Here is a 26052-nt window from a genome sequence, read left to right on the forward strand (position 1 = left end):
ATTATAATACTTTTTACTCTCATTCCTATTATAATGCTCTTTCATATCTTCGATCTTCCTTGTCAAGGCTTCTCTCTTCTTCCTTCTGAATACCCTTGTCACTTCTATTATCTTTTCATTATACGCAGCCTGGTTAATTATCATACTTCGCTGGAAACAAATCTTGCTTCTTTCTTCCGTTGCGCCACCACCTACACTCATCATCATAGCACTCACCATATCTAGGTCTTTCGGATTACCCTATTACGCCCTTTGCCACAGTTATGATATTCTTAATATATTCCCATTACTTACCTGCGTCATTACTGTGCTCCAGTACCTGTCATTTCTGTTCCAATTTATTTTCATATTCAGAAGCTGTATCTCTATCTTCCAATGTTTCTACATTCCGTTTTAGAATTTTCATTTTTCTCTATACGCTATAGCAATACTTTCCCTCATGTTTGCAGCTACATAGTAGTGGTCCTAGTCTGAGTTTGCTCCCCGAAACGTGCATACATTGTCAATGTCACTTGCCCATCTTTTGGAAACCAATGTATGGTCATCAGCCGCGATCGGGGCCACTCTCAGTCTATTAATACTTGTTTCCTCATGCAAGCTTTCCTTTCCAAAAAGTTATGTGGAAAGGTTCAGCTTTTCCAAGCTTTGCGTTATAATCTCCGAGGACTATTCTTCAATCATGTGCAGCTATCCTTTCAAAGACCTCATGTAGTTGATCGTAAAACCTATACAACATCAGATCCCTATCTGATCCTTTGTTGGAGCGTACATATTTACAACAGTCACATTAAAGAATCTTTCTTATATTATAAGGCTGTATATTCTGTCATTATAAGGCTTAACGGAAAGGATAGATTAGATCATACGTTTTTCTACAATGAACCCAACAATATAACCTCCTTGTCTATGATTTTTCCCTGAACAGCATAATGTAAAATTTTGATTCTGTATCTCTCCTTTACCCTTTAAACAAACAACTATATAAACTTGTCTGTTTGATATGGAATCAAGAAACAATTCCGGAAGAATGGGCTGTAGATGCAATCCAGCCCTTACATAAGAAAGGTGATAGGTCATCTTGCTACAGATGTATCTCACTGTTGAATATGATTGTTGTTGTTGACTTCAGTCCTGAGACTGGTATGATGCAGCTCTCCATGATACTCTATCCTGTGCAAGCTGCTTCATCTCCCAGTACGTACAGCAGCCTACATCCTTCTGAATCTGCTTAGTGTATTCATCTCTTGGTCTCCCTCCACGCTGCCCTCCAGTACTAAATTGGTGATCACTTGATGCCTCACGACATGTCCTACCAACCGATCCCTTCTTCTTGTCAAGTCGTGCCACAAACTCCTCTTCTCCCCAATTCTATTCAATACCTCCTCATTAGTTATGTGATCTACCCATCTAATCTTCAGCATTCTTCTGCAGCGCCACATTTCAAAAGCTTCTATTCTCTCCTTGTCTAAAATATTTATCATCCATGTTTCACTTCCATACATGGCTACACTCCACACAAACACTTTCAGAAACGACTTCCTGGCATTTAAACCGACACTCCTGGAAATTGAAATAAGAACACCGTGAATTCATTGTCCCAGGAAGGGGAAACTTTATTGACACATTCCTGGGGTCAGATACATCACATGATCACACTGACAGAACCACAGGCACATAGACACAGGCAACAGAGCATGCACAATGTCGGCACTAGTACAGTGTATATCCACCTTTCGCAGCAATGCAGGCTGCTATTCTCCCATGGAGACGATCGGAGAGTTGCTGGATGTAGTCCTGTGGAACGGCTTGCCATGCCATTTCCACCTGGCGCCTCAGTTGGACCAGCGTTCGTGCTGGACGTGCAGACCGCGTGAGACGACGCTTCATCCAGTCCCAAACATGCTCAATGGGGGACAGATCCGGAGATCTTGCTGGCCAGGGTAGTTGACTTACACCTTCTAGAGCACGTTGGGTGGCACGGGATACATGCGGACGTGCATTGTCCTGTTGGAACAGCAAGTTCCCTTGCCGGTCTAGGAATGGTAGAACGATGGGTTCGATGACGGTTTGGATGTACCGTGCACTATTCAGTGTCCCCTCGACGATCACCAGTGGTGTACGGCCAGTGTAGGAGATCGCTCCCCACACCATGATGCCGGGTGTTGGCCCTGTGTGCCTCGGTCGTATGCAGTCCTGATTGTGGCGCTCACCTGCACGGCGCCAAACACGCATACGACCATCATTGGCACCAAGGCAGAAGCGACTCTCATCGCTGAAGACGACACGTCTCCATTCGTCCCTCCATTCACGCCTGTCGCGACACCACTGGAGGCGGGCTGCACGATGTTGGGGCGTGAGCGGAAGACGGCCTAATGGTGTGCGGGACCGGAGCCCAGCTTCATGGAGACGGTTGCGAATGGTCCTCGCCGATACCCCAGGAGCAACAGTGTCCCTAATTTGTTGGGAAGTGGCGGTGCGGTCCCTTACGGCACTGCGTAGGATCCTACGGTCTTGGCGTGCATCCGTGCGTCGCTGCGGTCCGGTCCCAGGCAGACGGGCACGTGCACCTTCCGCCGACCACTGGCGACAACATCGATGTACTGTGGAGACCTCACGCCCCACGTGTTGAGCAATTCGGCGGTACGTCCACCCGGCCTCCCGCATGCCCACTATACGCCCTCGCTCAAAGTCCGTCAACTGCACATACGGTTCACGTCCACGCTGTCGCGGCATGCTACCAGTGTTAAAGACTGCGATGGAGCTCCGTATGCCACGGCAAACTGGCTGACACTGACGGCGGCGGTGCACAAATGCTGAGCAGCTAGCGCCATTCGACGGCCAACACCGCGGTTCCTGGTGTGTCCGCTGTGCCGTGCGTGTGATCATTGCTTGTACAGCCCTCTCGCAGTGTCCGGAGCAAGTATGGTGGGTCTGACACACCGGTGTCAATGTGTTCTTTTTTCCATTTCCAGGAGTGTATATTCGATGTTAACAAATTTCTCTTCCTCAGAAGTGCTTTCCTTTCCATCGCCAGTCTGCATTTTATATCCTCTCTACATCGACCATCATCAGTTATTTTGCTCCCCTAATAGCAAAACTCACTCGTCTACTACTCTAAGTGTCTCATTTCCTAATCTAATTCCCTCAGCATCACCTGATTTAATTCGACAACATTCCATTAGCCTCGTTTTGCTTTTGTTGATGTTCATCTTATATCCTCCTTTCAAGACTCTGTCAATTCCGTTCAAGTGCTGTTCCAGGTCCTGTGCTTTGTGTGACAAAATTACAATGTTATCGACGAACCTCAAAGATATTATTTCATCTCCATGGATTTTAATTCCTACTCCGAATTTTTCTTTTGTTTTCTTTACTACTTGCTCAATATACAGATTGAATAAAATCGGGGAGAGGCTACAACCCTGTCTCACTCCCTTCCCAACCACTGCTTCCCTTTCATGTCCCTGGACTCTTATAACTGCCATCTGGTTTCTGTCCAAATTGTAAATAGCCTTCGCTCCCTGTATTTGACTCCTGCCACCTTCAGAATGTGAAAGAGAGTATTCCAGTCAACATTGTCAAAAGCTTTCTCTAAGTCTACAAATGCTAGATACGTAGTTTCGCCTTTTCTTAATCTAGCTTCTAAGATAAGCCGTAGGGTCAGTATTCCCTCACGTGTTCCAACATTTCTACGGAATCCAAACTGATCTTCCCCGAGGTCGGCTTCTACCAGTTTTTCCATTCGTCTGTAAGGAATTTTGCAGCCGTGACTTATTAAACTGATAGTTCGGTAATTTTGCAAATCTGTCAACACGTGCTTTCTTCGGGATTGGAATTATTATATTCTTCTTGAAGTCTGATGGTATTTCGCCTGTCTCATACATTTTGGTCACCAGATGGTAGAGTTTTGTCAGGACTGGCTCTTCCAAGACTGTCAGTAGTTCTAATGGAATTTATCTACTCCCGAGGCCTTGTTTCGACTTAGGTCTTTCAGTGCTCTGTCAAACTCTTCACGCAGCATTATATCTCCCATTTCATCTTCATCTACATCCTCTTTCATTTCCATAATATTGCCCTCAAGTATATCGCTCTTGTATAGACCCTCTAGATACTCCTTCCACCTTTCTGCTTTCCCTTCTTTGCTTCCTGTACGATAGATCAGTTCCATATGTGGAAGATATAGTGAGTGTGGCTTTAGGCCTAATAGATACTGTGGACTAAATATTCATACTGAGACAAATACAGGTGAAAGCATAATATAATATAGAAATCAACAATATCTATGTAGACTCCAAGCAGGCCTTAGATAGTCTAAATAGGAAAGAGACGTTAGAAAATACAACACCGCTAAGCACACCATCCAAATGTACCAGGTGTTTCAAAACGAATGTTAGGGTTTTAAGACTTTGTAGCACTTTTCATATTCAACTTACAGTTATAAATACCACATCAAATGAAAAGGAAAACTCAGACAGTTTCTCTTACAAGTGTTCATTGTGAACACCATTCATCACACGGCACACATCTAGCCAATAGGCGAGTTCTCCCCAAACGTTGATCAGTGTGTCTGGAGTAATAGTTGCAAAGCTGCTCCAATCCTGTTTCTTAAGTCGAGTAGGTCAGCTGGTAGCGGAGGCACATGCACACGATCATTTAGGAACCCCCAAAGGTAAAAATCGCACGGAGTAGATAGGGCGAAAGTGGAGGCCATGCGAAACAAATTCTGTCATCTGGCCCCTGCAGCCAATCCAGCAGTCAGGTACATTGTCATTTAATCAGTCGCGTAATGAGTTACTCAAGTGAGGCGCCGCACCATATTGCTGCCAATTAACGTTATGTGGTTCAGTTTATTCCAGTTAAGGACAAACCATAATTCAAGCGCTTCAGAATACGGAACACCAGTTACAGTTGCTTCTCCCAAAAAGACAGATACATAAACTTCCCACTGGTGTATGGCACAAAAAAACATTCAATTTAGGGGAGTCTCGTTGAAACTATATCATCGCGTGGGGATTTTCTGATCCCCAGATACCACATTACGCGTATTCACATTTACGCTAAGGTGAAATAACGATTCATCATTGAAGACGGCACGATCCAGGAAATCGTCTTCCAGCAACATTTTGTTTGCAAAGTTGGCACGCAGAAGTTAGTCTGTAGGTTTTAGAGCTTGTAACAGTTGCAGACGATAAGGACGTAGTTGTAAGCGTCTCCTCTAGTCGCCACACAGACGTCGCTGGAATTGCTAATTCACGGCTAGCCTTCAGAACTGATTTCTTGGGGCTTTGCGTGAAAGGACTCTCTCACATGTTCAATACGTTCTTCAGTCACTCTTGTTCGTGGTGTATACTTCCCCTTGCAAAGAGAGCCAGCGTCTTCAAATTGATTACATCATCTTTAGATGTCATTATCACGTGGAGAATAACAATGGAATTTAGCATGAAACGCACGAGCTTTGTAACAACAGATTTAGTCCCTGTAAACTGTGAAGCACAAAAAGCTTTCAGTTCACTAGTCGCTGTCTTTGCTACTAGCTCCTTCTAACGAAAGACATTCGAAACAGTGCATGCACATGAGCAAAAATATACAAATAAAATTGTTTGAGTTGCTCTTTCATTTCATGTATTATTTACATACTAACAAGGGGAGGCCGCCAATTGTGAAATTCCGATTCGATTCATACTGCGCATAATAAAAGTTAATGGCCAGAGGTGTAATGTGGCAAAGCACCAAGATGCACTTCTCAGCCGTTGTCGAGAAAATCGACAGTTGCAATAATTATGCATATAATAAGTTGTTGAAAGTCGTTTGTCGTGGAAAAATAAAACTTGAAATAAAACACAATATCACAAATAATATTCAAGTGGATACAATTTATTGATAAGTTCGGTATACACTCGCACATAATTAACAATTAGTGACCAGAAGTAGCTGGAGTATCGCACGAACCAGAGTGATAGTTATCGTAGAAACATGGAAAGCAGAAAACAGCACGACATCGAGCACATCTGATAAACGATGCGTTTTTACAAGAACAATTGTTTTTTAAATTATCTGTTGGGAAACACACCTGATCGACATTCTGAAAATTTGTTCTATCGTTCGTCAGGTTTGATGTATACCACGCGTATCGTATCATATCGGCAAAAATCGGAGAAGACAATTGGTGGTGGACGATGGATTGTGTGTGTGTGTGTGTGTGTGTGTGTGTATGTGTGTGTGTGTGTGTGTGTGTGTGTGTGTGTATACATTTGAATTACAAAAAAACAAATAATAAGAAAAAGTTGCATGGCGCAAGATTCGATCCGGCGACCTTCGTATTACGAACCCGAGCGCTTACCGCTGCGCCACGACGCTGTAGAAAATTATTAAGCGTAGAGAGTATTTCACCGCAACGGTTTCTTTTAACTGTCGATTTTCTCGACAACGGCTGAGAAGTGCATCTTGGTGCTTTGCCACATTACACCTCTGGCCATGAGCTTATATGATGCACAGTATGAATCGAATCTGAATTTCACAATTGGCGGCCTCCCCTTGTAAGTTGAGTGAAATAAACGTTACAAAGCCTTAAAAGCCCGATATTCATTTTGAAGCGCCTGGTATTTCTGTTACTAAGGAAATCTTGCAGGTTCCGAGATAATCATGAGAACGGATGGGGAATTAAGCGATAAACGAGTTCGACAGTCTGGCCTTACAACTGCAGATATCTGGCCAGTTTAGGTATAAGAACCACGCACTTGGCTGACAACGTTGCAGTTATTAGTAGACGAAGGAAGTCATTGGGGAGAATAGTGATAGAACTGAAAGAAGCCACACAGCATAGAGGACTGAAAATTATTGAATCAAAAACTACATGTATAAAGCTCCATAGAACGGGGGACAATAACCTGGGTAACTGGTCAGCGGCAGGTTTTAATTTTCAGCATGCAGATGATTTTGAACAAACCTGAGGTTTAATATCAATAAACTTCACATACAATGAAATAAAAGCCAGGGTTTTAGGTGGTAATAGGAATTATTATACAATTACACTAAAGCGCCAAAGAAACTAGTATAGGCATGCGTATTCAAATACAGAGATATGTAAACAGGCAGAACACGGCCTGCGGTCGGTAACTACTATATAAGACAAAAAGTGTCTGGCGCAGTTGTTACATCGATTACTGCTGCTACAATTGCAGATTATCAAGATTTAAGTGAGTCTGAAAGCATGTTATAGTCGGCGCACGAGCGACGGGATACAGTATCTCCGAGGTAGCGATGAGGTGGGGATTTTCCCGTACGATTTCACGAGTGTACCGTGAATATCGGGAATCCGCCAAACATCAAATCTCCGACATCGCTGCGACCAGAAAAAGATCCTCCAAGAACGGGACAAACGACGACTGAAGAGAATCGTTCAACGTCACAGAAGTGCAACCCTTACGCAATTTGCTGCAGATTTCAGTGTTGGGCCATCAACAAGTGTCAGCGTGCGCACCATTCAAAGAAACATAATCGATATTGGCTTTCACAGCCGAAGGCCCACTCGTGTACACTTGATGACTGCACGACACAAAGCTTTACGCCTCGCCTGGGCACGCCAGAATCAGCATTGGACTGTTGATGACTGGAAACATGTTGTCTGGTTGGACGAGTCTCGTTTCAAATTGTGTCGAGCGGATGAACGTGTACTGATATGGAAAGAACCTCATGAATCCATGGACCCTGCATGTCAGCAGAGGACTGTTCAAGCTGTTGGAGGCTCTGTAATGTTGTGGGGCATGTGCAGTTGGGTCATCAGTCGCCTAGAACTTAGAACTACTTAAACCTAACTAACCTAAGGACATCACACACATCCATGCCGGAGGCAGGATTCGAACCTGCGACCGTAGCGGTCACTCGGCTCCAGACTGCAGCGCCTAGAACCGCACGGCCACTCCGGCCGGCGCAACCAAATCTTTAAATTCTTTCTGCACTGTTTTGCAACGTCGTTTCATAAAAAATATATGCAGGACTCGTCGCTTATGTGACTGTATAAATATTCAAAATTCTCATCCCTCTTCTGCCATTTCCTTTCATTTTTCAAGGCTTGTGACGACATATCGGTAGACTGCCCCTTTTTGTGCAAACATCCACTGAACCTGTGAACGTCCTTCATGCCACCAACAAATAGCGATGTTTAAACAGCGCTGATACCACGATTCTGCCGAACTGAAGAGAGTTGTGCCGACCGAAAAATGCCGCACCCCAATACTAAATCGAATGTACAACAAGAGTTAGAAAACTGCTGCGGAAGCAAAGGGACCTTCACAGCAAACACAAACATAGCCAAAGCCTTGCAGACAAACGAAAATTACGCGAAGCGAAATGTAGTGTGAGGAGGGCTATGCGAGAGGCGTTCAATGAATTCGAAAGTAAAGTTCTATGTACTGACTTGGCAGAAAATCCTAAGAAATTTTCCTCTTATGTCAAAGCGGTAGGTGGATCAAAACAAAATGTCTAGACACTCTGTGACCCAAATGGTACTGAAACAGAGGATGAAGACTAAAGGCCGAAATACTAAATGTCTTTTTCCAAAGCTGTTTCACAGAGGAAGACTGCACTGTAGTTCCTTCTCTAGATTGTCGCACACATGACAAAATGATAGATATCGAAATAGACGACAGAGGGATAGAGAAACAATTAACATCGCTCAAAAGAGGAAAGGCAGCTGGACCTGATGGGATACCAGTTCGATTTTACACAGACTACGCGAAGGAACTTGCCCCCCTACTTGCAGCGGTGTACCGTAGGTCTCTAGAGGAGCGTAGCGTTCCAAGCGATTGGAAAAGGGCACAGGTCATCCCCGTTTTCAAGAAGGGACGTCGAACAGTTGTGCAGAACTATATCTCTAACACCTATCAGTTGTAGAATTTTGGAATTGTGCGATTGGATTGAAGAGTTCCTAGATAACAGAACGCAGCATGTCATTCTCAATGGAGAGAAGTCTTCCGAAGTAAGAGTGATTTCAGGTGTGCCGCAGGGGAGTGTCGTAGGACCGTTGCTATTCATAATTTACATAAATTACCTTGTGGATGACATCGGAAGTTCACTGACGCTTTTTGCGGTTGATGATGTGGTATATCAAGAGGTTGTAACAATGGAAAATTGTACTGAAATGCAGGAGGATCTGCAGCGAATTGACGCGTGGCGCAGGGAATGGCAATTCAATCTCAATGTAGACAAATGTAATGTGTTGCGAATACATAGAAAGAAAGATACCTTATCATTTAGCTACAATATAGCAGGTCAGAAACTGGAAGCAGTTAATGCCATAAATTATCTGGGAGTACACATTACGAGTGATTTAAAATGGAATGATCGTATAAAGTTGATCGTCGTTAAAGCAGATGCCAGACTGAGATTCATTGGAAGAATCCTAAGGAAATACAATCCGAAAACAAAGGAAGTAGGTTACAGTACGCTTGTTCGCCCACTGCTTGAATACTGCTCAGCAGTGTGGGATCCGTACCAGATAGGGTTGATAGAAGAGATAGAGAAGATCCAATGGAGAGCAGCGCGCTTCATTACAAGATCATTTAGTAATCGCGAAAGCGTTACGGAGATGATAGATAAACTCCAGTGGAAGACTGCAGGAGAGACGCTCAGTAGCTCGGTACGGGCTTTTGTTGAAGTCTCGAGAACATACCTTCAACGATGAGTCAAGCAGTATATTGCTCCCTCCTACGTATATCTCGCGAAGAGACCATGAGGTTAAAATCAGAGAGTAATGCCCACACAGAGTTATACCGACAATCCTTCTTTCCACGAACAATACGAGACTGGAATAGAAGGGAGAACCGATAGAGGTATTCAAGGTACCCTCCGCCACACACCGTCAGGTGGCTTGCGGAGTATGGATGTAGATGTAGATGTAGATGTAGCGCTGTAGCGGGTACTTCGAAGAAGGACTGAACAAAGCCGAGACAGGCCGAGAGGGGCCAACAAGCCAGGCCCGTGAGAAGCCTTACCCGGCCCTGCCCTAAAGCAAACTGCGCCCGATGTACCGTATCACAACCGTTCGGCCAGCTCACGCTTGTAAATGCCAGTCCACTCGACACGGCCTTCTCGGCGGTTTTCCCAGGTTTCTTGTTGATATTTCTCTTTCGGCCGACTTCACCGTCCTCCCTACACTCTCCGTATCTGGTCTCTCAGCCGGCGCTTCGCAGTGGCACCCGTGTCCCGGCGCGATTACCAGAAGAGGCTCCGAGAAGTCGGTCAGCAGTGGCCGCATCGGTTTGTGAATAGCTGCGGCTCAATGACATCCTGTGACTGCGCAGTTCTTTAATAGGATTGCAAGCACTGTGTAAGCTCCCCACTATATGTTTCTGTATGAAATTCTGTCAAAATTTACCTCCCACTCCATAAAAATTCTACGTATTACCAAAACCATGTACCTACAAAGGAGCACCTGGTCCCCGGCACGAATCTGCCCGCCGGACTTGAGTCTAGGTCCGGTGAGCCGGCCAGTCTGTGGATGGTTTTTTGGTTTTTAGGCGGTTTTCCGTCTGCCTCGGCGAATGCGGGCTGGTTCCCCTTATTGCGCCTCAGTTACACTGTGTCGGCTATTGCTGCGCAAACAAGTTCTCCACGTACTCGTACACCACCATTACTCTACCACGCAAACACAGGGGTTACACTCGTCTGGTGTGTGGCGTTCCCCGGGGGGGGGGGGGGGGGGGGGGGAAGGGGGGGGTTTCCACCGGCGGCCGAACCCTGGGATCGGTGTGGGGCGGCGGAGGGATGAAGTGGACTGAGGTAGTCGTAGTGGGGTTGTGGACCACTGCGGCTGCGGCGAGGACGAAGCCTCTCCGTCGTTTCTAGGTCCCCGGTTAACATACAATACAATACAATGTACCTACAATCTGTTATCCAACTCAAATTCGTATGCTAAACTTTAACTAAACAGAACCTAATTTCAACTGAACTGTAACTAGTCTGAGTACAGCTTGTCTTTATATCAAATACGCAACTGAAGTAAACAATTATCCGGTCCTAATCAAGACGTCCACATACCTCACGTCTTGACAATATTGTTGCAGATTTCTCGAAGGCACAATATCAAACAGCATGCAGGCAGCGGCAAAGCTAGATTTATAATTTTAAATAAAATTTCCAAACAATATTCAAACTGTTGCATACCGTATGGTGCAATGTGGTAGTGCTTAATGATAAACCTTCTTTAAACAGTGGGATGGGGAGTGTAACTATTCCTATGAAACGATATTCCGAGACAACGGTTTTAGAATGAAGTAGGTATTCAAAAAGACAGAGTAAAATTTCGCGTGATCTTCACACCTAATACTGGCCTGAACAGTACTATGCTTAAGAAAGTGAACAATAATTTGAAACGCGTACAGAGATAACATAAAATGTCTATAAAAACCAAACAGCTTAATCAGTTGATATCTTGACGTATGACTCAGGGAAGTGGTTGAAATGGTTCAAATGGCTCTGAGCACTATTGGACTTAACATCTGAGGTCATCAGTCCCCTAGACTTATAACTACTTAAACCTAACTAACCTAAGGACATCACACCCATCCATGCCCGAGGCAGGATTCGAACCTGCGACCGTAGCAGCAGCGCGGTTCCGGACTGAACCGCCCAGGGAAGTGGGGTGGTCTTTCTCTCAGCTCTGAGCAAGTTAACGTTATTCAAAATTTATATTCTTTCCGCCTTCCAGTACAAACATCATATTCATCCTTCCTGTCCTTTGCAATAAATCTTTCTTCATCCAGCAGATAGGTTCAAAAGTCTACACAGATTACTGAATACCACACTTCAACTAAGAATATATCAGACTGCGCAGAGGCAAAGACTGTGCCACAACAAGACCCAAGATTGCTTATCAGTAACATAACTTGCTTCCTCTCTGACGTGCACATCGAAAACCTACAAAAATCAAAATGCCTTGCCTATCTTACAACTGTTAGAACGACTGGAGCTGCAGATTCATGAAATTTGGTCTTTCACCGAAAGTAACCAAATTCACAACGAAGACAATTGATAGTGATGTTGCAAAAAAATATCCTTGATCATAAATGTTTTTGAAATGGATTCATGTACTGTGCCGTTACAGTACCAACACAGACACTGTGACCATCAATGACATGAAATATTTGTTTCCCAGATTTCATATGAGGGAGCGTACCAGAAACGTTCGAAACACAAAATAAATTACGCGCGGACGGCGGAGGGAGCGCGCCGCGGGCGGAGGGTATTTAAATCGGCCGCCGCCGCGACCAAACCCAGTTCCCTCTGAGCAGCCATAGCGTACGGATCTCCGTGCCGGCACGTTCACAGGAGCTCAGTCCGTCAGTTCACCTGATGATGGCGACATGTTTGATCGCCGAAATATTGTGCCCGTTGGACACTATAGACCGGCAGCATACCCGTGGATATTTTGATTATCAAATACGCCGGGAGAAACTCAAGAATCACATAAATTATAACTGTTTAACAAATTCCACAAAGAAAACTCGGGATGTGAAAGCTCAATTATTGCTACAGGTATTCTATTTATACGCGATACAAATAAAAGTAAACTGAAGGTAGAAGAATATATGTGAAACATTACTGCATTTGCGATTTTTAAAACATCTACATATGAAGCTTGTAGAGGTCATTGAAACTTCGACTAAAATTCATTATTGGTGATGAGAACCATACGTGGTGTCAAGAGGTCAGAAACTGGTACGGGAAAGACGTACGCAATAAGTAGTATTCTGTCGACTATACAAACGGTTTTCCTGTGGATTGTATGGTAAATGAAACTAAATAATACCGAAGACAATGTTGTCATTGGTTTCCGGGCTTGCCGTCCTTACTGGTGTTTTCAGATTACCCGCGTTCTGTGATCATTACTTTCGAAACAATTAGCTTCAAAAAATTTTACAAAGTGAAAATGTGAACCTGTCATTCAGTCTTTGACACAATATCCGTTCAAAATTCCTTCATGCAGATTGAGAGATTGTCGTTCAAACAACACAAAACATAACAAAGGCAGATAATGCAGAAAGTACACTACTAATCGTGGTGTGTGTGTTGTCTCGTATGTCCAGTTGTTGTCCTCGTGTTCTCTGTGTGTGTATGTATTCCGATTATTACTCTCTGAAGTATTTCTGTCTTTGTTTCAGCTTACGAGCTATGGTTCAAGCAGATTATATACGAGCTGGATTCTGTCAGAGCGAAATTCAACACAGAAGTAAGTGGCTTATTTGAAACGCAGGATTAATATCCATATACTTGTGACATTGTGGTTAACTTATTTCCGAACGACTTTCTTTTGGACACTCAGTCTAGAAAATACATGCATTCGAAACACCTTTGTTTTCTGAATAATGGCGGAAGTGACGTGTCTACACATGCGACTGACACTTGCAAAAGAACTGTGAATTTTTTCCAGCAGCTATCGTGGTTAGAATTACAACTTTAATTCTACTACTACTACGCAAAATGACGAAAAACAAAATTGAAGAAGAGGGTTCTTTTACTAGAAATAATTTGCTTGTGATTTCAGCACCAAAGAGAACCACAAAGAGTAACTCAATAGTACGACACTTTCTGATGGCAACTGTACTCTTCGTTCCGTAAATAGACTCTTAATGATGTGTTACGTTGTCATTCGCAACTAATTTGAGGACGCCGATAGTGGAGGCTGTTTTGTAGCATTTTAGCATTGGAAAAAATGGAAATGAGCGTTTGGCGTCATTGGTCGGGAGGTCCCTTACACGGCAGATCCGGCCGCCTAGACGCAGGTCTTATTACATTCGACACCAGATTGGGCGACCTGCGCGCCGCATGGGGATGAAATGATGATGAAGACAACACAACACCCACTCCGTGCTCGGAGAAAAGCCCAGACCCAGCCGGGAACCGAACCCGGGCCCCTTAGGACGGCAGTCCGTCACGCTGACCATTCAGCTTTTTTTTTTTTAGATGCAGTAATCTTTATTGAACAAACTAACAGTGCATATATATATACAATGCAACAGTTCTTCAAGGTACAATTTAAACATACACAAATGATTCTTATTTCTAACAAAAATATTAGAAAAACATTAAACACAACAAAATATTTTTTGTCTTTTTTTGTCCATGCATGAGAACGTGGATAAGGGTGTTGCATCATGTGACGGGTAGGCATGGCACACCCCAACTTTGAGGGGGGTCATGGAAGACGCTGCGGAGATAACCAGCATACGTTTGTCGGTAAGATGGTTTTAGGGTGAGGGTGCTATGCGTGGCTACAACTTCGTACCAGAAGTGGAGGACTGTATGCGGACGACTCTGAAAGAGGTATTCTAAAGCCTGTCCACGAAACCAGATGAGTGTGTGGTACTTAGCAAGAGGGTAGTGAAGTGTCTGGGGCAACAACAAGAGATCTGGGGTTACCGTCGTTGGCGGGGCACGGAGGTGAAAGCCCACGATTCGTTGGATGAGGAGCCAAACGTTTCGTTTCAGGGGGCACGTAAGACGGTGCTCGTCTGTGTCTTCGATCTGACAGTCAGGGCAGAGTCGGGAGATGGCCAGTCTTCTGCGATAAAGCCGACTATTAGACGGGAATTTGTCATAGACTAAAACATAGCAGAGTGCAGGCACAGACGACGGTAAAAAGGGTGCATGCACACACCCCCAAACCGTTCGCCAGTTAATGGCTCAAATGGTTCAAATGGCTCTGAGCACTATGGAACTTTACAGCTATGGTCATCAGTCCCCTAGAACTCAGAACTACTTAAACCTAACTAACCTAAGGACATCACACAACACCCAGTCATCACAAGGCAGAGAAAATGCCAGTTAATGTCAGGGTGCTGTAGCTCCATGGGGTCGTAAGGGTTGGACAGCATAAACAAACGATAATAGTCTTTTGCACGGGGAGGACGGGTGACTGGAAGATTGGCCCTAACGTAGCTGAGTTCTATGAAACAATTGGCGACGTGGTACAATAATGAAGAAATAGGTGCCACATTGATCGGTGGATCGAGAGAAGCTGGTCGGAGGATATCTAAGAGACTGCGAGTTAAGGACGGGACCGGTATCGGGCCGGACATTTTAGCAATACGATAGCATTTAGTAAGGTTACTACAGATTCCGAATGCGAAATAGTTTGGGCGAAGTGTTAAAAGTGCATCAAACATCGTCATCGGATGCTATTATAGGCCCCCGCTTAAGGAGCGGTAGTGGCGGAAAATTCGAAAGGAAACTTGGGGAAGCTTTAGCGTAAATTTCCTTGTCAGGTTATAATACTCAAGGAAATTTCTCTCAAGTTATTAAGGCAGGAAGTGGAGTGTAGCAATCATGTGAAACTGTTCTAAATGCCGTACCCAAAAAAATACCTTAAGCAGCTAATCAGCGAATTGACTAGTGAAAGTAAGACGTTAGATCTCCTGGTCATCAACAGGCCCGAACTTTTCGACTGAGTGTATTTCATGGAATCAGTGATCACAAGGCCGTTACATCGTAACCCAATGCGACTGTATATAGGGATTTAAATAATTGTAGGAAGATATACCTGCTTATCGAGAGTGACAAGAGCAAATCACTTAAATGTCGACATGAAATATCCTGTTGCAAGACCGAAAGCATCGATAGACATACTTCAAGAGCATTCTATAGTACGCCTTAAACATATATGCCCCGAGCAAAAGTTGTGAGGGACGAAAAGACACGCTGTGATTCGATAGCCATTTTACAAAGTTCCTGCAAAAGCAAAGAGAACTTCACTGTAGATTTGAATGTGGCCAAAGCCTCACAGAAAAACAAAACCTGAGCGAAGCAAAAATCAGCACAAGGAAAGCCATGCGTGAAGCGTTCAACGAATTCGAAAGAAAAATTCTAACGAATTGATAAAAATCCTAAGAAATTTTTCTCTTACATTAGGCCTAAATTAGTAAACTGATCGAATCTGTCTGTCCAGACATTCTGTAACGACACAAGCATCGAAACGAAGGTTGACAGAGAGAATGTCAAAATCATGCTTCGCTGAGGAAGATCGTACTGTGGTTCCTCCTTTAAATCAGTGCACTAACTTGAGAATGACAGATATCGAAGTAAGTGATCGTGGGCTGCAAAAGCAACAAACTGCTCAACACAGGAGAGGTACTGGACCTGACGATATACCCGATTCTGCAAAGAGTACGCGAAACAACTTCCTCCTATTCTAGCAGCTGTGTACCGTAGATCGCTGGAGGAGCGAAGCGTTCCTTTTGATGGGAAGAAAGCATACGTCATTCCCATTTTCAAGCAGGGTCGTCGAAGAGATGCACGAAACTGTTTTTCTGGTGTCGGTCCGTTTTTGGAACATGTTTTATGCTCGCGTACTACGACTTTTGCGGAGACAGAAAATGGAGTCAGCATGGGTTCCGAAAATAACGGTCGTGTGAGACTCAGCTCGATCTTTTCGTCCACGCGACCCAGAGATCAGTAGATTCCTGCGCACCAGTTGATGACATGTTCCTTGACTTCCAGAAGATGTTCGATACAATTCTGCACTGCTGCCTAATGAACAAAATTCGAGAACATCAGACCAGCTGTGAAGACGGAGTGAAGAGTTTCTTGGAAACAGAACACAACATGTCATTCTCAACGGAGATAAATATTCATACCTAAAAGTAACTTCCAGCCTACCCCAAAGGAATGTTTCAGGACAAGTACTTTTCACAATACAAAAGTATGTAAATAACCTATTGTATAACGTCGGCGTTCCACGAGGCTTTTCTCGGGTGACGTTGTTATACACCCATAAGTTGCAACGATAGAATACTGTAGCGAAATGCAGGAAGATCTGCAGAGGATCGAAACTTTTTGCGGGGATCAGCGGTTGACCCTAAAAAAAAAATCAATGTAACTTATTGTGCATAAATAGCAGAATAACGCGTTATTGTACGATTACACGATTGCAGAACAATCACTGGAATCAGACACATCACAAAATACACTCCTGGAAATGGAAAAAAGAACACATTGACACCGGTGTGTCAGACCCACCATACTTGCTCCGGACACTGCGAGAGGGCTGTACAAGCAATGATCACACGCACGGCACAGCGGACACACCAAGAACCGCGGTGTTGGCCGTCGAATGGCGCTAGCTGCGCAGCATTTGTGCACCGCCGCCGTCAGTGTCAGCCAGTTTGCCGTGGCATACGGAGCTCTATCGCAGTCTTTAACACTGGTAGCATGCCGCGACAGCGTGGACGTGAACCGTATGTGCAGTTGACGGACTTTGAGCGAGGGCGTATAGTGGGCATGCGGGAGGCCGGGTGGACGTACCGCCGAATTGCTCAACACGTGGGGCGTGAGGTCTCCACAGTACATCGATGTTGTCGCCAGTGGTCGGCGGAAGGTGCACGTGCCCGTCGACCTGGGACCGGACCGCAGCGACGCACGGATGCACGCCAAGACTGTAGGATCCTACGCAGTGCCGTAGGGGACCGCACCGCCACTTCCCAGCAAATTAGAGACACTTTTGCTCCTGGGGTATCGGCGAGGACCATTCGCAACCGTCTCCATGAAGCTGGGCTACGGTCCCGCACACCGTTAGGCCGTCTTCCGCTCACGCCCCAACATCGTGCAGCCCGCCTCCAGTGGTGTCGCGACAGGCGTGAATGGAGGGACGAATGGAGACGTGTCGTCTTCAGCGATGAGAGTCGCTTCTGCCTTGGTGCCAATGATGGTCGTATGCGTGTTTGGCGCCGTGCAGGTGAGCGCCACAATCAGGACTGCATACGACCGAGGCACACAGGGCCAACACCCGGCATCATGGTGTGGGGAGCGATCTGCCTGTGGTTCTGTCAGTGCGATCATGTGCTGTATCTGACCCCAGGAATGTGTCAATAAAGTTTCCCCTTCCTGGGACAATGAATTCACTGTGTTCTTATTTCAATTTCCAGGAGTGTATATACGTGTATGTGTAAGGAGTGATTTAAAGTGGAACGACCGCATAAAATTAATCATAGATAAGGCAGATGCCAGACTTCTTATCTTTGGAAGGATTCTCAGGAGGTGTAGTCCATCCACAAAGGAGATAGCTTGCAAAAATCTTTGTTCGACCTGTTCTTGAATATTGTTCGTCGGTTTGGGATCCGGACGAGATAGGACTGATAGAGACTATAGAGAACTTTTCAAAGTAGAACTGCGCGTTTCATTACCGATCCATTTAGTAAGTGCAAAATCGTCAAGGAGATTCTCACCCACCTCCAGTGGCAGATGCTGCAAGAGGGTCTTTCTGAACCAAGGTGTGGTTTACTATTATATTTCCGAGACCGTAGTTCCTAGGAGAGTCATCAGATAAACAGAAATGACAAAGGTCATGGGATACCTCCTAATATCGTGTCGGATTTCCTTTTGCCCGGCGTAGTGCAGAAACTCGGCATGTCTTTGTAAGTCCCCTGCAGAAGTATTGAGCCATGCTGCCTCTATAGCCGTCCATAATTGCGAAGGTGTTGCCGTTGCAGACGTTGTGCGTGAACTGACCTCTCGATTATGCCCGATAAATGTTCGATGGAATTCTTGTCGGACGATCCCGGTGGCCAAATCATTCGTTCGAATTGCCCAGAGCGTTCTTCAAATCAACCGCGAACAATTGTGGCCAGGTGATCTGACATCGTTGTTTGGGAACATGAAGTCCATGAATGGCTGAAAATTGTCTCCAAGTAACACAGTACATTTGTTTCCAGTCAGTTCAGTTGTCCCAGAGGACCCAGTCCCCATGTAAACACAGCCCACGCCATTAAGGATCCATCACCAGCTTACACAATGCCTTGTGGACAACTTCGGTCCGTGGCTTCGTGGAGTCTGCGCCGTACTCGAATCCTCAGCTCCTGCCAATGAAAATCGGGACTCATCAGACTAGGCTACGATTTTCCAGTCGACTGGGGTCCAACTGTTATGGTCACGAGCCCGCGAGAGGCGCTGCAGGCAATGTCGTGCTGTTAGCAAAAGCATTCGCGTCGGTCATCTGCTGCCACAGCCTGTTGTTGTGGTCTTCAGTCCAGAGACTGGTTTGATGCAGCTCTCCATGCTACTCTGTCCTGTGTAAGCTTCTTCATCTCCCAGTACTTACTGCAACCTACATCCTTCTGAGTCTGTTTAGTGTATTCATCTCTTGGTCTCCCTCTATGATTTTTACCCTCCACGCTGCCCTCCAATACTAAATTGGTGATCCCTTGATGCCTCAGAATATGCCCTACCAACCGATCCCTTCTTCTAGTCAAGATGCGCCACAGATTTCTCTCCTCTCCAATCCTATTCAATACCTCCTCATTAGTTATGTGATCTACCCATCTAATCTTCAACATTCTTCTGTAGCACCACATTTCGAAAGCTTCTATTCTCTTCTCCACAGCCTATTAACGCCAAATTTCACAGCACTGTCCTAACGGTTATGTTCGTCGTACGTCCTACATTGATTTCTGCGGTTATTTCCAGCTGTGTTGCTTGTTCGTTGTCACTCACAACTCTATGCAAACACCGCTGATTTCGGTCATTAAGTGAAGGCCGTCGGTCACTGCGTTATTCGTGGTTAGAAGTACCACCTGAAATTTGGTATTCTTGGCACACTCTTGACACTATGGATCTCGGAATACTGAATTCCTGAACGATATCCAAAATGGAATGTTCTTTGCGTCTAGCTCCAACTACCATTCCGCATTCAGAGTCTAATAATTCTAGTCGAGCTGCCATAATCACGTCGGACACTTTTTCATATGATACACTTCAGTACAAATGACAGCTCCACCTATGCATAACTCTTTTATACCTTGCGTATGCGATTCACTGCCCTCTGTATACGTGCATATCGCTAACCCATGACTTTTGTCACGTTAGTGTTTATTCCAACCGGCCGGAGTGGCCGAGAGGTTCTAGGCGCTACAGTCTGGAACCACGCGACCGCTACGGTCGCAGGTTCGAATCCTGCCTCGGGCATGGGTGTGTGTGATGTCCTTAGGTTAGTTAGGTTTAAGTAGTTCTAAGTTCTAGGGGACTGATGACCACAGAAGTTACGTCCCATAGTGCTCAGAGCCATTTGAACCATTTGTTTATTCCATTTTCCCACCAGTATCTCGATAAAAGAACATGAATGTAAAATCAGAGAGAACCGAGCTCACACGGTTGTCTACCAACAATCGCTCTTCCCGCGAAACTTTCGCGACTGGAATACGGAAGGCGGAAGTAGCAGTGGTACGTAAACTTCTATTCGCCACCCACTGCAAGGTGGCTTGCGAAGTGTAGACGTAGAGAATTTTGTCCGTGATTTCTTTCGCGTGGACTACACGCCCAGATTTTCTTAGAGATAAATATTCTTATGCGCCATGGACCTTGACGAGATGGTGCTGTTTGCGCATGTCCAAGATACGTGTTGCCATACCTTACGTGCAACTACTTCGAAGGAGTATTGGTGGAAAGGTCAGACATCTCGTTTCTCAAAAGTGGCTACTACCTTTTCAGTTCTTGCAGGGTCAATAATCTGAATGATTCACTGATCTGGTCTAGTAACACTAGCTAATATGGCATTCCAATGCTGGTACCGCGAACTGCTGAAAGCAAGGGAAAGCCACTGTATGGTTAAATTATGTTGGATCTTCTTGGATAAAATGTTGCGGAGTTGAAATAGTCGTCTTCCCCCAACCCCACTCCTCCCCTCCCCCCCCCCCCCCCCCCACGGATCTCAAAATGGTTCAAATGCCTCTGAGCACCATGGGACTTAACAGCTATGGTCATCAGTCCCCTAGAACTTAGAACTACTTAAACCTAACTAACCTAAGGACATCACACAACACCCAGTCATCACGAGGCAGAGAAAATCCCTGACCCCGTCGGATCTCCAGGGACTAGTCAAGAACATGTCTTCATCAGGATGAATAATAATTCCATGGGTCAGAGGTGGAGTGTTAGATCCTTTAATCGAGTAGGTAATATAGAGAATTTAAAAGGGAAAAGGGTGTGCTAAAGATGGATAAAGTTGTAAGTAGTGAAGTGAGGTGCCAGAAAGAACAGTACTTCTGGCCGGGTGAGTACGGGATTATAAATACAAAATAAAAGAGGGGTAACGCATGAGTAGGCCCTACAATTAACCAGAAAATAGGAACGCGATAAGATACTATGGGCAGCATATCGAAGTAAAACACACAGCTCGTAAAGACACGAAGCCAACATCCACCACTGTAGTATAGTTTATATGCCAACTAGCTCCGCAGTGATGAAGAGATTCATGGAATGTATATGAGATAAAAGAATGTGTATGAGATGAAAGAAATTATTCAGATAGTTAAGGGAGACGAAAATTCAATTGTGATGGGGAACTGGAATTCGATAGCAGTTACAAAAAGAAAAGGGAAAGTAGTACGAGAACATTGACTGGGGAAAGGGAATGAAATTGGAAGTCACCTGGCAGAATTTTGCACAGAGGATAACATAATAATCGCTAATACTTGGTTTAAAAATCATGTTTGAAAGTTGTATGTATGGATAAGACCTGTAGACACTGAATGGTAAAATAGAGATTTCGAAGCCAGATTTTAAACTGCACACAATTTCCAGGGGGGAGATGTGGGGTAAGGAACTCAACAAAAGACGAATGCGTAGCCTTGAGAGATGAAATTGTGGAACCAGTAAATAATCAAAGAGGCAGAAAAACATTACACATCAAAATGATTGACACTTTGACTATGAAACTAATTTTTGGAATGAAAACCTAGCAGTGCAGATTTGCTTTATCAAGCGCAGTTTCAGTAATGTGCCACAAAACCAACAACTACTGCGGCAAGAAACGAGGACGTGGAGTTAGGCGACTGACACAAATTATTCAGTAGACTACTTTCTTAAACACTCCTTTGAGAATACGCGGCTGTGTAACGCTAAATAAAAATTCGCAGAACCGTTCTGTTCCCAGTTTCCTTCTACTGCCGGTTCACAGTTAAATACTACTGTGTGACACTGTACATGGGATTTGCGTTTCTGAACGAATCTGTCAGTTCTCTTTCCCTGTAGTACCGCCAATGTCAGTAGCATCCGATCAGCTGTTTACGCGAGATTCATTGCTTTCGAGTAAACGAACGTGTGCTTAAACTCGCGGAAAGTGAGTCCAGTAAAAGTTTGCGGGCAGCATGATCCGAAGTTCCACTTACGACCAGCAGTTACTCACATTTAATTTTCTGCTCTGCTTTGGAGCAATCGAGAGGCAATAATGTGAAATTACTGAGAATTAATTCGCACTTTATGGAAACCTTTAGTCACTTACGATCGAATTTCCCTCATTCTTTCAGGATTTCTCTGTTAACAAGAAGGCTCACCATTTCTGTACGGTTAGATGCATATTGAACAAACAGTGAAGAAGTTTACAAAAAGTTAAGTGCGAGGATAAAGGTTTACAGATTACCTAGCTGTTCTTGTCAAAACTAACAAGATTAGAAAGAAATGACCTTTAAATATGAACAAAACTAAGTTGAAAATGATGAACAATAGATGGAAGGAGATTCTGCTGAACATCAAACTACAAATAAGCACTAAAGTCAAAGAGAGGAATTTCTGCTCTCAAGGCAGCAATATTTCATAAGAATTTCATATTGGAGAGAGATTTTGTGCATCACTTATGCACCATCAGATCAAAAGTATATGGACACATATCAGTGGACATCAGTATGGAGTGTGTCTACCCTTCGCCTTTACCATAGCTTGAACTTTCCTGAGGTCAATTTCAGTGAGGAATGGCAGTCTATTATCCCTCAGGAGCCGGAAACAGTGATGTTGGACCCTCGATCTGGTTGGAATTCCAGGTTCTAACTCATCCCAAAGATATTTCATTAGGTTTAAAACACGTCTTCAGCCTAGAATCTCATTGACTTTAATAAAATTGTCTTGAGTGAGAGATCTGCTTAGAATTCAGCCATAATGACTGGCGAAGCCGTGTCTGGAGACTTCCTGGGGTGCCATTTCAGCACAGCAGTACGTGTACGATATTCTGCACCCTATTTTGTTATCCTTCATGGCAAGCATTCGAGGTTTCCATTTCAGCACGAGAGCGCCCGTTCGCACACGTCGAGAGTTCCTGCCGCTTGTCTTCATCCTGGCCGAACTCTACCTTGACCAGCAATGTTGTAGGATCTCTTCCCAATTGAAAACGTTTGGCGAATTATGGCCAGGCCCAGCAACCAGCTCGTGATTCTGGTGATCTAAGGCGCCAAATGGACAGAATTTTGGCACGATATCCCTCAGGAGTTCGTCAAACAACTCTATCAATCCATGCTAAGCAGAATAACTGCTTGTGGAAGGGACAGAGGCGGACCAACGCATTTCTAACTCGCTCAATTTGTGAAGCTCTTTCTCTTTTTTCCGAAATTGAAATCATTTGTTTGCCTGTACCTCTAAATCACGTCTATCAATTTCCGTCCCATTTGGATACTTCCTTCGTGATACGTCTTTTTCTTTGTGTTAGTGGATTATTGCCCACAAACCATTACCTCACAGATGCTGCTTTATGACACGGGGTATTGTTATGACCCGAGAAAATGGGGTGCTTTGTGTGCAGGAGGCCGAGCAAGGAGTGTGAGAGAGTGGTCCAGAACATGCCCAGAGAGGTTAGTGACACAGCAGTGTCTGTAATTATATTTATTTACCAGGATTCGTTTATACAATTATGAAGTGACTCAATGCGTAGGACGGCGGTGGGACATAAGCACGAGATGTGAAGAAGAGCTGACACACCCTGTCAGCGAGTTGTGACGTCGAAGTCACAGGTCAGTGAACTGTTGCTGTGTGATGACGTGCAGGTGGTGGCGTGGAGACAGGCAGGCACCGCTGGATCCGAACATTTCTGCTCCACGTTACAGCCCACATCGCATTGCTCTTGTAGACAGCCCATCGAGTGCGTAAGTGAGGATAGCCGATTTTGTGATCCAGGATGTCAGTTTTCGTGAAGGCTAGGGTCTGGTCATCCACCGTGGATCTACCACGACTGCTGCAGCATGAGTCGACCGGGCGGCTAACGTGCCACGTCTGGACGATGTGGAGTCGACAGCTTGCATATCATCCGTGATTGACACTCACTGGAGGAGGTTTGACATCACACCAGTCTTCACCTGATCCGCCGTGTCCCAGTAGGCAGCAACGTAACATCAGGTTGATTGCGTCTCGGCGTTGAAGTCAGCAAGTTGGTATCAGGCAGACAACCGTTGGTCAGCTTCTGGTTTCTGTGTTCTAGCGACCTAGTCAGAATGGCGGGACTACTGCATATGTCATTGAGCTTTGAAAGCCTCGTTATTTGAAGAGTAGAGCCTGTGCCTATGACGCAGTGTCTCTGAGTGCACGATCGAATTCTCCCTTGTTTCTCGGTCTCGTCAGTGCTCTGTGGTAATTCAGTAATTATTCTGGATCGCCGAGCTCGGATCGTTCTGCAACGTTCGACTATTGGATTGACGCCCTGGTGCTGAAGCTATAGTGTTACTTCACACTACCCTATTACATGGTACTGTAGCGTTTATGCTTCTGCTTCCCTCGCCTCGGAAGTAGTGTGGCAAGACTTACCTGATGCCCTGCCGCCCGCCTTGTTGAAATTCCCATTGGCATGATCTCCTCGGCTCTGAGTTCACCAGGTAGAACTTCAAAACATTTAAGCTCATACAACGAAATTTTTTCACGGTGTAACAATATCTTCTGCATTTAGCATTTTCTTAAGCCCCATAAAAGGACCACACACAACCATGAAAAATACCGTAACACCATCTCTTCTGTACTTCAATTTTGGCAGTACACATAATGGCATTCGGCAAACTGCCTTCGCCTTTGCACTATAATGAGAGCTTTTTAATAGACAGTTCTCCGCTATATTTATGAGGAGTAGCACAACGAGAAAGTGAGACAGATCCGTGTAACCTATCGTGAAGTGATGACTGGTTCACGCTTTGAGCACATACTGTTCCCACATAAATTTGTAATCTATGATGGGCGATGAAAAAGGTGCCGTTCGAACACCACACTAAACCCTTGCCTGCACGCCGCGGAGTCGCGCTGGGTTGCATACAAGCGGCAGCAAGCCCTCAAACGGAAACGTTTTGATCAGCCTTTATAAATTAAATATAATCGTAATACGACGGATGTACGACACCCCTGAAGTACATCCAGCTGTTAGCACCCAAAATTCCGGTATTCATCGCACTTTATGCAATATGACAGTGTCAAAATTCTAGCGTCAACTTCATCACTCTGGGAGTCGTTGATATAAAAAGCAGTGAAAATTCGATTGTTGAAGGATTTAATTACTAGAGACAGTGGTTTCATCCTGGAAAAAGCATGGAACCCTGCATTTTCTTTGACCATTTCGCAAAGACAATGCGTCAATATGCCAGCATGGACCAAGCACAAAGCCAAAGATTCAGTTTACACGCAGTTATTTGGCGTCTAACAATATCTCTGGACCTTGTGTATTCTCTGGCTATCGTGTTTAAAGTGACAGATGTGAGTCACTGGAAAATGGACGAAAAGTATAAGGCCGAAATATCTGTTGAAAAAATAGATTTTCTACGGCTGCACACTCGAAATCTAATTGATTAACCAGTTTGTTAAATGATTATGTCGCAACCTACTGATTGGCACAGACTGACACGATAAGTTCGCACTGTAGGTCGCTAATGTGGAATGACCATCTCGCAGGCAAAATTCAATTCGGTTTCCATCTGAGAAATATGACTAGCTATGTAGGCTACCTTTTCTTCTTGCTTTTTACGCGTATATGCTGCTGTCTATAGAAAATTTAATTACTGGAAGACAGTGCACTAACAGTTTCTGAGTGCGAACCCCGTTTAAAACGTGAAGTGGGGAGTCTCCATGCGCCACGTTGCGTGAGCTCTATGCCCATTTCTTTGATACATAGCAAGCGGTTTTAGATTTATCGTTGAATATACGTCAAAGTGCTGTCCTTTCATGGCAACTAGCTCTCTCAAAAATACCGTTAAACCATATACACTGAAGACCAAAGACACTGGTACACCTGCCTAATATCGTGTAGGGGCCCGCGAGCACGCGACATGGCAT

At 44.7% G+C, this 26052-nt stretch overlaps 1 protein-coding gene across 1 annotated transcript in view; it reads left to right on the forward strand.

The window, feature by feature from the left end:
* LOC126095189 (tryptophan 2,3-dioxygenase) overlaps positions 1–26052 on the forward strand; it is a 458240-nt gene that overhangs the window by 213296 nt on the left and 218892 nt on the right. The window contains exon 3 of the mRNA XM_049909922.1: positions 13158–13225. Within this exon, the coding sequence (XP_049765879.1) occupies positions 13158–13225 (68 nt within the window). The remainder of the gene's footprint in view (positions 1–13157; positions 13226–26052) is intronic.

Source organism: Schistocerca cancellata, chromosome 8 (genome assembly GCF_023864275.1).
Source record: "Schistocerca cancellata isolate TAMUIC-IGC-003103 chromosome 8, iqSchCanc2.1, whole genome shotgun sequence".
NCBI classification, from domain to species: Eukaryota; Metazoa; Arthropoda; class Insecta; order Orthoptera; family Acrididae; genus Schistocerca; species Schistocerca cancellata.